The 17,142-nt window shown below is 41.0% G+C and overlaps 1 protein-coding gene across 2 annotated transcripts; it reads right to left on the minus strand.

The window, feature by feature from the left end:
• Positions 1-830: 830 nt before the first annotated feature.
• Positions 831-13,283, minus strand: LOC120558911 (CD9 antigen-like). 2 transcript variants are annotated; one of them, XM_039800263.1, is made up of 8 exons: positions 13,083-13,281; positions 7,344-7,446; positions 4,106-4,203; positions 3,894-3,968; positions 3,721-3,804; positions 3,562-3,618; positions 3,343-3,426; positions 831-3,258 (listed from the first exon to the last, which is right to left on the minus strand). In XM_039800263.1, exons 1-8 carry the CDS (start codon positions 13,149-13,151, stop codon positions 3,193-3,195), a joined length of 636 nt encoding a protein of 211 aa, XP_039656197.1. In that variant the 5' UTR covers positions 13,152-13,281; the 3' UTR covers positions 831-3,192. The 2 variants fall into 2 exon arrangements, with proteins under 2 accessions (XP_039656197.1, XP_039656198.1); XM_039800264.1 differs by lacking the exon at positions 3,894-3,968 and having other exon boundaries at positions 13,083-13,283.
• Between the last annotated feature and the right edge of the window lie 3,859 nt (positions 13,284-17,142).

The following is a 17,142-nucleotide window of genomic DNA, read 5'->3' on the forward strand; positions in this document are numbered from 1 at the left end:
TCCTTTAGAAATGAATCAAAGTGTGTTTATGTAGGGGGGAGGTTTCTACTTAAAAAGAAGAAAAAAATAAATCTTCCTTGTATTCCTTTTTTTTTCTTTTCTTTTTTTTTCTAATGCCTACACTACACAGTTTCAAAGCAAGATCTGATAAAATAATATGGTGCATAAATTACATTTGGCGAGGTGTGGAGTTATTTTAAATTTTTTATTTTCTTTCCTTTCATTACTAGAAAGGACTGGAAGTGTGTGGACTTGCTGGTATATTTTCAGGGCCTGAAACCAAGCAGCCAGTGGAGGTTGGGACTAAGGCTGTGTGTGGAATGGTGGTGTCTGAAGCTGCTATCATGATTTAGAGATGTCTTTGGTGACGAGAGATTTAACAAGTTATTGAATATCAAGAATAACTATCAAACAGAAGCAAAAATACTAAAAAAAAAAAGTCAAAAGCCTTAGACAAAGATATGCCTTTTTTGCTTAGCACCCCACCTTTTTTAACCTTTTTTTTTTTTTTTAAATAAAATCATGTTTATGAAGTTATATGGAGCTTTGCTGAGTAAAACACACAACCCCTTCAAATCTGGAACATAAACTGATATTCAAAGACCTGTTTTGTCTTTTCTTTATTAGCAAAGTCATCCAAATGACCCAGTAAACATGCTAATTGGGCCCTAAAAGAGACCATTTGGTGCGCTATCGCATCATTTTAATTACTAATCTGTTCTTGTCAGTTCCTGTAAAGGATTACTAGATTTCAGTATAGCAGTAAATAACTATACACTGATATCAGAAAGTGTGAACCTCTGTGATGAAATAAAACCCAGGAAACAGTGTAAAACTTTAAAAGCTTTAATAAACGTCAAACACCTACTTCCTGAGAAGCCTGGAATGGAATTAAAATAATTTAACACAATCAACTATGAAAAGCTCGACTGGGTACACAGTGTGTCTTTTTTTACGTGCACGGTACGTTTCATCTCCAGATTTGCACAACTATAACTGAGTAACACAACAGCTTTTTGTGGATTGAGGTGCACTAAACTGTTCCTAGTTCATCCTGTTTTAACTCCACAGAATGACAGTGAAGTGACTCTGTTGTGTCTCATCACTCAGAGTAAACACTGTCTGCTGGAGTGGTAAGAAAGCCTTGGTGGTCTCCTCACTTGTCTCACATTACATTGAAATCTGTAAATAAAAAATAAGAGAATGACCAGGGCCCGTGTTCCACAGAGTCTGATTATTCTTTTATGACCAATAGACTTTTAAAATAGTTGGCAGACAAATTGTCGATTTACCACTTCAACTCTCTTGACAATGAAGACACAGTCGAGTTTGACACTGAAACACCAAAATAATAATGGCAAGTCCAATGTGTGTGACAATTAATTGCAGTCCAACTCTACAAACATATGTACATCTTTTGCTACGTTCAAACAGCCCATTGTTCAAAAATAGCTCGTTATCAAAGAAAGGCACATTAAGAAGCTGTTTTAGTTGCGTTGATTTGCTTTGACTATTGCACTGTCATGACTACATGAACACTGTACAACTACTGCAAGCCTCTGTCTACACATTAAATCGTAACTATCACATCAACCACAAATAATGTACAACTACAGAAAACTCACACATATTTACATACCAGAGTCCCGTAATAAACCCAACAGTGGCCTGATTGAACCTGGATCAATGGAAGTGATTCAAGATGGGCATGTCTGTCCAATCCTCTTATCTGCCGAGATTGATGAGATGTGAGGAATACAGGGGTTATTTCTCACTTTTTGTTTTGTTGTGGGTGGTGTACTTTTAAGGCACAGAGGGGAAAAAAGATGGAGATAGGAAAAGATCAAAGGCCTGGCTTGGATAACAAAATTCCACAGCCCCACTGCCTATTCTAGCATATATTTAGCCTGTCCACATGACTTTTTGACATACAGTCAACAAAGACTCGAGGATACTCTCTTAGGTAAGAGAGATTATATATATTAATATATACAAGGAGCTTTTCCTTTGTGACGAAAGGGAATTTGGTTTTCAGTTCAGCTGGATTGTGCTTTGATTCTTGGATTTACTTTTCCTGTAGGCAAGTTTTTTTCTGTTTCATAGAAGACTCTTGAAACTTGCTTGAGTTGTGTAACACACCACATACTGGCATTGCAAGAAAAATATGAAGTCTGCATGATTTGTTGTACAGTAAGTGGACTAAAATGTGGTTATAGTTGCTTAACAATACTACTATCATGTCTGTAAAGTAAATATGAAGCTACAGCCAGCAGCTGTTAGTTTAGCTTAGTATAAAGACAAAGCCAGGATAGCTGTTTCCCCGCTTTTTCCAGTCTTTGTGCTAAGCTAAGCTAACTGTGGGCTGCAGCTTCATATTTACCGACATGATAGTGCTATCAATCTTCTAATCTAACTCTCGGCAATAAAGTTATCCCAAAATATATATTCCAAAATGTTGAACTAATCCTTTAAGATAGCTGCACATTTTTGTCATTGTACACACAGTTTACAGTGTGTGTGTATACGGTATGTGTGTGAGTAAATTCACTGGGGATGCATTCCCGAAACGTTCACTGGCCATTCCCTCTCTCTTGAAACCCCACTCTGATTCCACCAATCAGTATTCCCTACGAGATTCCTGACAACCTTTTTTAAGGCTGTGGTCTCACGTAACACAACATTGCTGTGCTTGTGTGTCTGTGCGCGTTCATGTGTGTCTTAATTTGGGTGCACAGATAAGCAAACTCAGCTGCTTTCCCCTCAGATTGCTCTCTCAGGGCCAAAGTTTCCCACAGCCAAGGGGTCAGTGTCAATGCTGTGTGAAAAAGCATTAACACTACTGCTACAGTATGTCGGTTAAAATTTATAATGGCAGCCAAATGCCATGAGGAAAAAACTATTTGACAGATTGTCAGGTCAACATCAGACATTATACTGTTCCCACTGTGTGGATAGTTATGAAAGTAGAGCATGCTATTTTGCTCGTGACTGCAAATAAATAAATAACATTTCAGAGAAAATAGTGGAAGATCAGGCCAAAAGAGCTGGTTTGAGCACCATAGTGGAAAGGATTTTCTTTTTTAACATGATCTATTTCCCAGGTCCCTGAATGGACAAAGGTTGACTTTGGATCTAAAGGCTGTACAGTCTTTCAGGGCTAGGTACAGGAGGGGCAGAGTTCAAGTATCCAGCTTAGATGACCTCTCTGCTGTTGCGAATGGCACAACAGAGCACCATACTGAAGATCATCCCAATGACCTGTTGAGAGGAAAAAAGATTTTTAATAAAGTAATTCACACTCATAATGAGTGCGTGTGTGTTTCTTCTCAGATCCTGACTCACCATGACTCCAGCAATGCCGATGCCCACGTATCCAATGATGTAGAGTTTATTGTTGAAGAACTCCTTGATGCGTGTCTCACAGTCCTGCAGACCAAACACAAAAGAAGTCAAGCAGGGTCTAGTGAAGCAGGATGGGTTGTATGTCACAATGACTCATTAGACAACAAAGGGGCAGAATTTAATTTCCGCCCTGAGTCTGGAGCTGGTGACAGATCTTACCTTAGTATCTGTTGCAGGTTCAGGACAGGGGCTTTCTATGGTTCCACAACAGTTCAGCTGGAAGAAAAACATGGTAAGATTGCAGTATGTATAAGCAAATAGCTTTTAATATTCATTTTTTCTCGCAGTGTTACCCTAAATATTTTATTTTTTACTTACTACTTTCTGGTATGAGATTATCAATGTGCCGTTATTGTTTTCATTGTAGCTTGTTGCGTAGAAGTTCTGAACGTCTTTGATAATCTGTGTGAGAGGGGACAAGTGAATGACGTGGTTCCATTAGGATTCATCAAAGTCACTGCACTACTTAATCGGTAACATTTTAAATGTACCTTGTCTTTGTTTAAGAATCCAAACACCCCTGCCGCCACCTCCGCACCAAATATGATCAACAGACAGGCAAAGAACTGAAAAAAATCCACCGAAACAATCAAGAGAAATAGGTAAATAGATGTCTGCTTAAAGGTAATTGGAGGTATCCAACTGAAACAAAGGCATTTCAGTTTAGTCTTTGCTCTTGTAGTTTGTATGTATTTGTACTTACTGAACCCAGCAGGCATTGAGATTCCCGAACAGCTCCGCAGCAGCCAAAGAAACCAACCAGCATCACCAGACTGCCAGCCCCTATCAGGATATACACACCTGGAGGAACAGGGAAAAAGACATGGTAAACAAAAATAAGACTAAATAAGGTAAATAAGTAAAGTTTTAATGAGTAAGTTAATCATGAGGCAAACATCCATCAGAATACCTTTTAATTTGATGCATTCTAATCATTAAGATCATTAAAGTGCCTATATTATGCTCATTTTCAGGTTCATAATTGTATTTTGAGGTTGTACCAGAATAGGTTTACATGGTTTAATTTTCAAAAAACACCATATTTTTGTTGTACTGCACATTGCTGCAGATCCTCTTTTCACCCTGTGTGTTCAGGTCTCTGTTTTAGCTGCAGAGTGAAGCATCGCACTTCTATCCCATCTTTGTTGGGAGGCGCACATGCGCAGTAGCTAGGTAAGGATCACATCAGCTAGCTGTTTGTTTCTACAACTTCAATTAGTACAAGGCAGGATTAGCCGGGAGACTTCTTCTAAACGAGGGCGTGCTTCCAACTTTGCGTGGAATATGTGCAGAACAGGGACATGTAAGTAGTTCTTTTGTAGATTATGGTGAACTAGTGTGTGCTGTAGCAGTGTTTTGCCATTGAGAACGAGCTAGCATGCTACAGTTAGCACATCGTTTCGGCTAGTGACGTAGAAAGCCGTGCAGATTTTGAACAGCTCACCCGGAGACTGAAGGCAGGTTATATACAGAAACCCGTATCTCACTCAAAACAGCATGGATGTTTTTTTTTCCCAAGTTTGTATGCGTGTGGAAGCCCCAGAGACACAAAATAACACCCCAAATCCTAGAAAAAGTGATTTGTTTCATAATATGGGCACTTTAAAACACGTATAAAAGTGGTTTGATTCCCCACTTCATCTCTGTTAAAATGCTCAGCTTTTCCAAGCCAGTTCATCTGACATTTGTAATTTACAGAAGCACCAGCAGGGGGCAGCATATAGCTAGAAATGTAAGCACAGAAACACAAGCAGAGGAGCTCCTACAGTGGTATTTACATTTCAGACTGTACTATTTCTATGCTCAGAGCTTAGATTCTCTTTTAGGAGTGAGCCCACTTATTGTGCCTTTTAATTGTGCCCTCATATGAGATGCCTTGCAAATTGCCTTGTTGTCAAGAGCCTGATGTAGGGGGAGCTCTAATAGGCACTTGCTTAGATGCCCTGATCTCCCATTAGGCCTCTCCTTAGGAAAGGTAGATGCAGGCCTACATCATGGGTAGGTCTGCAGGGAGGGATTCAACAACAGATAGGTTTCACCCATGATACAGGTGGGGTCTGTTGCCAGGCGACAGCTCTGCAGAGGATGGGGTGAGAGAGGACGTGTCAGGTAATGCAGGCTCAGGTGGGGACAAGAGAGGAAGGTAGTCCATAGGATCCTGATGTGTCAACAAAAAGACCTGATGTGATACAATAATTTGGTTGGGTGCTTCATTTCTTCTGTTGTTAGGAAGGAGAGATTAGTTCCTGCCTTAAGGTGTCAAAGAATCAGTTAGCATGTTGATCAGCTTTTAACTTCTCACAGCTGGTGACTAGTGATGCTGCTACATTCACATATACTTGGTGACGCATTGGCTCTTTAGCTCTTAGTCTAAATTTGTTTGTTATTTTCTTATAATACGCCATTTCAAAGTACAAAAAAGGGAACTTTTGTGTGGGCTTGACGCCACGGGAACATGGCATAGCAAATGTTGAGCGCTCTCAGCTGTGTCTGTGGGGACAGAGCTCTCACTGTCAAAGCCATGTGTAGCACTATACTCTCAGAGGACCTAACAACAGCCACCCACCGTCAGTCAAACCACATGGACATCTGAGTCGTAGAACGCACGCACGCACGCACGCACACACACACACACAGATGAGGTAATGAAATACCTTTACAGTATTATAGGCCTTTGTATAAAAATGAAAATAAAACTATGCAACTTTTCAGAGAAGAAAACACAGTACCCATCAGGGGGAGAATGGTTTAGTCTTTCAAACTGTTAAAATAACTGACATGAAAATAAGTTTTACACAGATTTCTATGATCAGAGAGAGGGGGTAGATAGCTAAATACCTCTCACTCTTCCTCTTGCCCAGTCATTTCATTTGACGTCCCCTCTTGTTTTCTTTCAAATCTTTGCCATGGATCCCCATCTGTTTCTATGATTGCCCTCTTCCATATGCCTTTTTAACTGTCCCTACACTCAGTGTCTCCTGCTCCTCCTCCTATTTTATCTCTCTTTCCATTTGGCCAGGGTGACTGATTGAAAAGTGGTTAGCAGCCCTGTGGTTTCCCTTGTGCATTTACGCTCTATGTACAACAGTCATTTCCTGTTTCCTGTTCACACTCATCCCCAGCACAAAAGACGCGAGCTCACGCTTAAAAATAAGATGAAAACATGTAACCGTGTATGACAAACTTGGTATTGGGACTTCCATCAAGCTATGACAATCACAAACATACATACTGTAGTCACACACAAAAAGACTCGCGAAGTAGCACTCAATTTTCCATTACACCCAATTTCTGTGTGTGTGTGTGTGTGTGTGTGTGTGTGTGTGTGTGTGATGTGTATGGAAGCCTGTGGTAGGAATATCCCCTTTGACATAGAGACATACAATTATTCATAGGCAAAGGGAGTTGCACTGCATTTGAATAAACAATTTTAAAGCCCTCTCCAGAAATGAGAGAACATGACATTTTGATAGGTATGTGCTACTAATGTGTTAATGTGCATATTTTAAAACTGTATTTTATTATTAGAATATAATTAAATGTCAATCTTCAATAGATGCCACTTTCTCTCCCTGCCCTCGGGATCAGATATGGACTACTATGGAGTGTCACATTTTGCAAAATGTGTGGTTTAATTTAAAAAAGATACAACAGTGTCATGATGTGATACATTTTCAATGTTGCAAAAATAGGGAGATTGCATCATACATTTTCATTTTCCATTTCATATCGCTTTGCTGATACTACTGAACTTTCCTTGACCCATTTAGAGTGATTTCTGAGCAACATAAAAAAGACACAAACGTAAGCTGTGCTTAAAGGAAACAATATATAATTACTTGCAACAACAGGAGCACTTCAACAGACTTTGAATAACGCCTGCTGTGAATTGTTCAACACACTGACTGTAGAGATTACGTGAGGTGTGCTCTGGTACTTACCAATGAAGAAAGTGTCTGGAGCCTTATCACCATTGAGAAGAGACACAGTTTCTGGGTCAAAACGTAGCCACAGTCCTACTGCCAGAACAAAGGATCCCATCAACTACAGAGAGAGAAGAAAGAAAGACTTGTAATAAGCTTTTACTATGTACTTATTTCAGAAGGGAACAAAAATTATATATATATATATATATATTTAAATCATTAACAAATACAGGACCTTTGGAAAAAAAAAACGGGTCCAATGTCATGCGCTGTCGAGACTCATGCCGACTTTAATTGTAACCGAACCCAAATAAATATCAACTTTAGATGTAGTAATATCAACAAAAATGGCACATGGTTGCAGACAACCCTTATTACAGTCAGTAACTATGCAAGTAGAAAATCTATTTTCTGTTGTTTCATGATGAAGCATGTGTGTTTTATCATTTATATCCTGGCTTTTGATCTGACGTCATTGCTGTAAATTGGTTTCAGCTTTCATCACAAACACAAGGCTCTTTTCATCTAAAGCACAACAGTGGAGGTACGATTTTCTGGCCTTCAAGAAGGCTTGTTCTTTTGCTCTCCCTAAATGTGATTTTCCACATAAATACAGAAAATAGTGCTGTGGAATTTCCACTCCGGCCCTCCACCCTTTGCACTTAAGCAACAGAAGTATACTCTCAATAAGAGTTAGGCTAATATGTAATATTTTGTGTCAAAACAATAGGTCTGAATATCTGTCTACATTGTGGGTGGATCATTTAAGTGTTCTAAACGAATCAGTCCAAGCTAACTTATGTAACTTTGAAACACCCTTTCTGGCGTCACAGTAGGAAGAAAATGACCAGCTTGGCTGTGGGCAGCAGTGTGGCACCTTGAGCTTAAACAGGCTCTCCTGTTTGTTTGGAAATGTGGTTACATGTTGCTCATATTTTCCTTCATCTAAACCACCATCAGCATACATCGAACAGAATCACACTCCCTGTAATGCTCTTGCTTTAGCGCAAACTCACTGCAGCAAAAAAAATTTGAATTCTCTAAGTGGTCAGAAGACATTGAAGTAAATGCTTTGTTTTCCTCAGATCTGAGATGCTCTCAGGGGCAGAGACTGTGGTGGGTGCTCCACTGACAGATCAATACAGAGAGGTTTTAATGATGATCACTGAGCCCATGGCCCCTGAGGATTATTGAGTCTAAAATCCTTTTGAGCTGAGCTTCAAAACAAGTGTCTATGTGTGTGTGTGTGTGTGTGTGTGTGTGTGTGTGTGTGTGTGTGTGTGTGTGAGAGAGATTGTGCGTGCGTGTGTGGGTGGGTGGGTGGGTGTGTGTGTGAGAGAGATTGTGCGTGCGTGTGTGGGTGGGTGGGTGGGTGTGTGCAGAGAAATAAAATATTGCCTAAATGGAGAGTATTAAGGAGTGCTTGTCACATGGTCTCTCTGTGTCCTAGATCTCAGTATTTAGGTAGACCGCTGTTTGTTTCTGTGTCCTCAGGCTCTGTTAAGTGATTTTATTTAGAGAAACAAACCCTGTTGCCAAGTTCAGACAAAAACAAACTGTGTCCACGTCGGTATCTTAATTTTACTTTCCGACTCAACTCTGCCTTTTTCTGGTTCTGCAATTTCTCTTTCATTCTTTATCTTTTCGTCCTCACTGTCCACACTCTTCTCCTCCTCTACTCCAGGTCCACACGTTATATTTCATGGTGTTGGTCTGAAGTAAAGCCAGAAGTTCAGTTGTAAAGCATCGGAATAAGACAGGTGTTGGGAAGCCGGCTTCCTCCGAAGCTGAGGATTTAGAGTCATGCGTGGTGATGGATGGGACAGCTGAGCTCTTGGGGTTTCAGGATTAGCAGGTCCAAAGTGATAAAGCACAGTGAAGTGAAGGCTGCAGATATGTAGACTTACTGAACCAGGCTGGATTAGTGCAGAGAGGGTCTCTGGATCTATTTAACCCTGGTATTTGTCGGAGCACCTGATGGTGTGATTGTGCTGTTGGAGGTGTGAGGAGAGGACCGCTGCCCACTGAATCATGTGGATGAGCACACAGACAGCGCTAAGAGCTGCTGTCATCCCAAACTAGATGGTGTTAGTGGTGGAGGAGGAGCAGGTGGTTGTTCCACAGCTGAAAAGAGCTCAGAGCTCAGCCAAACCTCATTACTATTATGGTTACATTTAAAAGCCTTCTCAATACCAGATGCATAGATGGACAATACACTGAAAGGTCTCATTTTAGAACAGGGCGGGCTACATCCAACACTGCAGGCAGTAGTGCTAAGTACATTGTCAACTCTGGCACTCATGACTATCCCAAAGGTCCCATTAACCCCCTCACTGCTTACATACCCCCCCCCCTGCTTTACCCTCCACCACTTTGTCTCCCATCATTACCCAGTCTGACACCAGACAAGCCCCTCCCATCTCTCGGCCTCTCTGTCTCTCAAATCTACCACCCCGGCCCTTGACTTATCTCCATGTATCCCCCATCCTCTACCCCACCTCATCTTGTACCCCCTCCCTCCCAAACCCACCGAAAGGACAAAGACCCACTGTCTCCCTGTGACTATACATTTTGCCGCACAATAGGAGGGAAACAGACAGACACAATGAAAGAAAGAATAAAAAGGAATAGGGAAAGGAAAAGAGAGATGAAGTTGTGAGACGACCCATCATCTTTTTCTTTTTGCCTGCAGACACAGAAGATAGAGATGAAACTCCAACCTGTGTCCTATGTACATATGTCTTGTATAGCCTATATGTCTCTAAAACACAGATGGAAGTGAGAATAGCAGAGTTACCCTAAGTCCTCTTTCTTTCCTAACACCTCTAAGGATAGTTCATATGTCTGGTTATTTGTAGGCAGGGATGGAAATCTCTCTGTCGGAGTTTTATTGAGGCTCTTTTACAGTAACAAGGCCTACTTTTTAACAGTGCAGTAAAAAAGTGTTTTGTGAGGGGAATTTCCATGAAAACAGGGGCTGAGCTGACACAGGGCTGTGGTCTTGGTCAGAGACAGTCTGTGGCAGTATACACTTTCTAGGCTAGACCTTATTTTTTTTTTTAGGAAATACAACAATAAAACATCTGTGAACTACTTCTTCAATCCCAACAGTAATTGGTGAGTGATTTAAGCTCGTCCCAAATAGTCTTCTGTCTGGCATATGTTTGGGAAAACAAATGCACGCACGCATTCAAAATGATGGGCAGAAGGAAAGTGTAAATAGGAGGGAGATAATTATGGGTGGAGTAAATTCTATTGTACTCTGCCACAGGGTGAGGGTGGGGGAGTGCTGTGGCACACATCATCCTCCACAACACAGACAATTATGCCGGTGTTGTTTGGTTCATCTTGTTGGTGGATCTTCTTTATGGTAGTATAGCGAAATCTCTGCCTAAAAGCTAACGACTTATCACTGATATAGCCTACAAAAAAAACAAAAACATGGGACCCAGGACTTAACAGAACTAAATGCACATTTTAGATATTGCATTTGTATGTTGTTTTTGGCCAGAAGACACAATTGAAGAGTTTTGAAGACATTTATTTTCTGTAAGACATGTAACTATTAAACTCATTGTTTTTCATGAACTAACTAAATGAATGATTAAGCCAATATGGAGTCATTACCAAAGTGTGTCATATCAGACGCTTTGTGCTGCAATGTTTACACACTGTTCACCTCATGGGCTTAATGTTTGACTAAATAGGGCAGTCAGTGAACTACACAAACACAAGCCAGCAAGGTATTGATGTTCTGTTGCAAGCTGTTGTATTGCAGCTATCAGAGTAACATATACAAGAGCTTGGCCTGCATTACATTAATGACATTTCAGTATTTGAGCCCTGCAGGAATCTCACTATATCATGACGCTGTGACATGGAGTCAGAGTTTTATAAACACAGACCCACTTTGTACGTAGTATTAATTATGACCATTTTTTAGGTGTGTCAAATATGGATGGTTGTATGACACTCTTCGCCATTCAGGTAAAAACGACTTCATTTTTTTGTGTTTAAAGTGTGTGAGTGTCGTATATATCACGGCTCCCATCTGTTCAACATTCAGTGTCCAATAGAAGAGCCGTCTGCCTGTCTCTGCTCTACTGTTCACTCAGGGCTCATGGGGGGGATTTGAGGGAACCACAAATCTACCCCTCCTCCATACACTCTTCTCATCATCTCTCACTCCACCATCAACAGAGGGGGGCCGCAGCCCAGGGAGAGATTGGGACGCTGGGATTATGAACGGAGGGTGATCACTGTTCTTTCTTAGCTAAAAGAGTGCAGGGAATGTGCAGAACTTGTACATGTGGAGGAGCATCCATATAGGTGTTGTCTGTGGTCCTGTCAAGTGACATGTAACACACACAAACACACAGACAGACGGCACACATCCACAGAATATCCCACTATCCTCATACTGATCTGATTTTCTATCTTTATCTCGGTCAGCTGTCCCTCTTTTGCACATGCACTTGAATATCCCTCTCAATCTCCCAATGACCCTCTTTGTCACATTTGGTATCTTCCTTTATCTCTTGTTCTTGAACATGACTGTCAGGCATTCACACATTGTCTTTCTCTACCTGTCTGGCATCTCTCTCATCTTCACCTCTCTGTCTCTACACACGTGTCCACACTCAGATTTCAGCAACAGCCACACCCATCCTGGATATGGGAATAGTGGTAAGTGGAGATAGAATAACTTAATGGTGGGACCGGTGGGGCCGCAGCGTTAGGGCTCTGCTGCTTAGCCAGGCAGGAGCAGCAGACTGAAGTTATGCTATTGTCCTGCTGTCACAATGGATCCATTCACGCTGCACTCAGCGCCTGATCCACTCCACAGATGCTTGTTGGAAAATGTCTCTCTCTCTTTCGCTCTCTCTTTCTCTCTCACACACACACACACACACACACACACACACACACACACACACACACACACACACACACACACACACACACACACACACACACACAAAGGTTATCCACCATCTTTGTGTAGACTTGAAGTTAGTGTGTTAATTTATAGTATGCACTAGAGTTTAACAAGGATGTCAGGGTTTATGACGGCACATGTGGAAAGCACGTGTGCAGCACACACACACACACACACACACACACACACACACACACACACACACACACACACACACACACACACACACACCTGACAGTTTGTCATGAGTAAAGTGACTCTCTTGTGCCTCCTTCTGAGTGCCCAAGAGCTGATTTTTTAATATTTCAAGAGGAACCAGTTGGGGGATATTGTGCCCCAAGGTGGTTGTAACTTCACTTTATCAATCACTTTATCAGCATCAGTTTGTTAATGGAGCTATGTGGCGCAGGGAGCCAACTGCTGAGTTTGTTTTCCATGCTGTCTCTCAATCTCTCCCTCTCCCTGTCTTTTCATTCAGTCTTCCTTTCAAAAACACACTTCCCGGGAAAAGGGGAGCGGGTTTTTCCTCTGTGGAAAATCTGATTTGAGCCTGGTGAGCCAAAACTAAAAGCCTCTGGCTGTCACCCTTTCCGCGTAAACCCACGCCGGGCGGCAACTAAATAAAGCACACTAGAGGATGAATGCGAAAAGTAGCCTACAACAACCTCGAGCATCGTAACTAGAATAACACGTGGGTGTGAAAGTCAGCTGTGAAGAGTGAGTATATCCACTGCTGCACTTGCTCCGTGTTCATTTACGCACAACTTGCATCCCATCGCCACACACATGCATTAACATGCCGAACATGCACTTACCCAGAATATAAAGTTGAAGATGAACAAAAGGTATTTCACACATTTCATTCCTCCTTCCACCTTCGACATTTCGCTGGATGTGTTTTGCCTTTATCCCTGAAAAATGCTCTGACGGTCGTATTGGCTCCGCGTACTGTGACAATAACGGTCCAACCAGGTCACAACACTTGCACCAAGAAGCGCCGTCACAGAGCCTCTCTCTCTCTCTCTCTCTCTCTCGCTCTCGCTTACGCACGCACGCCTGCGTACACACACACACACACACACACACACACACACACACACACACACACACACACACACACACACACACACACACACACACACCCGCAGATCCGCTTAGACTCTTTCCAGACCGCCCCTTTTAACAATGCAAAGGGGGGCTAAAGGGAGGACCGAGACTACACGATGGATAGGCTACTTGACAAAATCCTTGTTTGCCAAATCATTCTGAAAGACATATCACAAAGAAATAGAAAAGCAGAACAGATCTTAACAATATAACTATAAAAAAAATATATATATATATATATATATAAATAATAATAATAATAATAATAATAATAATAATAATAATAATAATAATAATAATAATAATAATAATAATAAGCAAAGTCACTGGCATGTTGGCACTCACTGGAATCACACTTGATTTGGTGCTCTTTCCCCCAGGTTCTCTTTTGGACATGAAGAGGTACAAAAGGTCCAAGAAACGACTTTTTCACAGCATATATACCATTCTTCTCATCAATGCATACAGCATCTAGATGGGAATTTGCAGTGATATCTCTGACAGCTTTATCTGTGTGTTGTCTGTAAATGTGCTTCTTGATATTTTTTCTTTGGAACTGCACATTACAGTGAGGACAAAGTACATTTGGCAACTTTGCACGGCGCACTCTGCAGGGAGGGTTGTCCAGGTTAGCAAGAAGGAACGGCAAGAAGGATTCTGGCGGTGGGTCTTGGGGTCTCTCTGCTGGGTCTCTTTGTCCTTGTATTTCACTATACTGTACCTGACACAGACACACACAGGTTTGAAAAACACACTAAACATTCACACACAGATAGTTTTCTTTACAAACAGACACACATATACTCACTGATACAGGCAGTTTGTCAGTGCTGAGATGAGGTACGTTCACAGATCCTGCTGCAGAGAATTGACAATCAAACTGACAATCAACTAAAAGCATTAAGTGAACACAGCTCCACAGAAAATGGAGAGTGATTTCAGACCTTTGCACTCCTCTGTCTGGGAATTGATGACCATCTCTCTGCAGTCTGCATCAGCATCCAACTGGGCATCATGGAGAGGTGGCCTACAGATCGGCAAATGCCTCTGTATAGCCTGCCTTTTTATTGTTGTCTTGAGGCAGAAAGGGAAGTGGAAGTGACCACTGCTTCCACTCCTGCAGGCCTGGTGGCATTTTGTTATGAAGAAATCTATGAAGGGACAAAAGCATTACGTGCTTACCCTATAAAATAAAGCAACTAGTATGTAAAGTTACTATTAGTAAGCTTACTAAGTAGCAGTAGTTACAAACAAACAAACAAATTATAATGGCATAGCACAAAGCTGATGGAGGGAACTAACCTTCATGTTGAATGGCATTCTTTACATGCACCTCCATGTGCTGCAAAACCTTTGCCCTACACCGGGGCTTGTATATTGAAGTGGGGCAAAGGGGACAATGATGGTCGGTACAGCACACCGTGCATCGTGTCACCTGTGGTGTGTTATTTTTTTTAAAGACACTGATGTGTACCTTAAGGACAATCACAGAAAGAAACCATCAGAGTCTGCAACCATAAATTGCTCTAGGTAACGTTAGCTAACATTCGCTAACAAATGTCAACCAATGCTGATGCAGGTTTCATCAAATGTACGTTAACATCTGGGACACAACAATAACATCCAGAAATCAACAAACTATATGTATGGCTAAAATTGCTACTTTAACAGTTTAAACGTTTTTCAATTGCTTGCAACAAACGTGGTCACGAACTTACCCGTGACTCTGGTGACTCCATCTGGAAATCTGGAAAATAATTCACGATTTCGTATTTCGTATATATATATATATATATATATATATATATATAGTTGTATTGTTAGGCTATATAGCCTAATATAGGTTATAACTGTTGTGGTTAAACTATTCTTTGCTATAGAGTATGTTCATCACTTTGGCTGACACAATGGTATCCATAACATGTGTACAGGCTTATTAGTTTGTAGTTCTTTTACAGTATATTCACTTCAGATTTTATTTCAGAAGCACAGCCACCCACTATCCTTCCACACCTTCAAAATAGATATGGCAACGACAAAGATCTAGTTCAAGTGGAAGTGACGAAGCCTAGCTCTTTCACACCGATGAGTGTTCAACTCTTCTTTTGTCTTTTGTAAGAAACAGTTTAGCTAGGATATAAGTCAGTTATAACATCTCACATTTTTACTGCAATATATAGTGAGCTATTTTTAGCATGTCTATGATGAGATTACGACAAAATTTCGTCAAGTATGGAAACCAGGTTATTTGATGACAGAATTACTGCAAAGCCAAACCTCATGCAAAAAAGCAAATAGCTTACTATTAAGACAGCAAATAAACAAGGGGAAAGCCCAGCCTCTAGGAAGAAATTAGTTGTTTTGTTTTGTAATCACATTATTATGTAACAGGATTTACTCAGTTTTCTTTCACAAGATAAATCATGTCAGTGAGGTGTTTTGGCATTTCCTAACTGAAACAGCACATCAACCCTCCAAAGCCTTTCCTGTTCTTTCAAACCATGATGTTGTCGGTGCAGCAATATAAGCCTCTTGTGGAAAAAAAATAAGTGTCAACATTTTTGGAAAAAGGAACTTGTCTAATCACATATCATTAAGTAGTTGACTATTTCTCAAAGGATGGACTAGGAGCTCAAATAGTTTCTGCTTCTTTCTATTTCTCTCCCCATGGCACTAATTTAGTCCTGGAGTGATGATTTGAAGATGGGTTTATCATCTGATGTCCTCATTCAACTTAATCCTCAGAGATGTGATGAAAAATGTGTTTGAATAAGTATGTGCACTGGAAAAGGTAAGGCTTTTTATTACAACAAAGTCATATTTTCTTTGATAGAAAAAAGACGTTCTTATGGTAATGTCACACTAAAAATCACTTGACCCACTGATTAGTATTCACTGAATTTAAAGCACAGTTGACTTCTTAACAGTTGACTTCTTAACCTTGTGCAAACAAGATACAAACCTACCATTAATGAAATGGAAAGAATAGACCCTCTCCTGGTTTTCTTCCCTCAGTGTCATAAGTGACTGGGAGCATGTAACTCAGCAGCAATACCATGTTCAGGATAAATATTTTCCCCACAACCATGGAGAGCAGGGGGAACGTCCAAAGAGCAGTTCATTTTATCACAGGGAAATTAGGCTTGGTTAGAAAATGTCCTTATAGAGGAACAAAATGGTCTGCCAAGCTGAACGCTAGAGGGAAGGAGTCAGACAGGAATGACAGGATGGGAGAGAGGGAGCGAAGGGCTAGACTGCATGCTTAGATGATGTATTTATGGGAATAATCACCAGCTCTTTTCAGCCATTCACACGTGTCTGTCTCAAAAGCAAACCATCTGAAACTCTCAGAGCAGCAAAGTTTGTGCTGCAACACTCATTAAGGGAAGTGTAGAGGACGGGAAGAAAACAAAGAGATTTAGTTTGGACGATAACCAGAGCAATGCCATAAGAGGAAAAGGCTGATAAGACTGGGACAGGAGCACTCTGTCCCTGCTTGTTGATTATTGTTGTCTGTCGGTGGCTCAGTTGCTATCCAAACACATAAACAAGAAAAATGCGCGCAGCTCATAACCCCCATGAAAATAGACAACAAATGGCTGACACTTGACAGGCCCATGGTGGGGTTGGCGTCGTCAGTAGCTCTGTTCTTTAAGCGTTCCAATAACATAACTGTGAGCCAGCCAAATTTAAACAAATTTAAACAGTTGCGTTGGCTATTGTAAGCATCTTAAAATTTCTGAATTTACTTTTCTCCTTCTCTTTTGA

This window comes from Perca fluviatilis, chromosome 5 (assembly GCF_010015445.1).
Source record: "Perca fluviatilis chromosome 5, GENO_Pfluv_1.0, whole genome shotgun sequence".
NCBI classification, from domain to species: domain Eukaryota; kingdom Metazoa; phylum Chordata; class Actinopteri; order Perciformes; family Percidae; genus Perca; species Perca fluviatilis.

Bases quoted from the DNA above. Each gene is read 5' to 3' on its own strand.
- LOC120558911 (XM_039800263.1), bottom strand. From the start codon at position 13,151: ATGTCGAAGGTGGAAGGAGGAATGAAATGTGTGAAATACCTTTTGTTC. The intron at 3,969-4,105 runs GTAAGTACAAAT...GATTTTTTTCAG, and splicing joins CTCAATGCCTGCTGGGTTCA to TTCTTTGCCTGTCTGTTGAT. The intron at 3,259-3,342 runs GTGAGTCAGGAT...TCCTCTCAACAG, and splicing joins TCGGCATTGCTGGAGTCATG to GTCATTGGGATGATCTTCAG.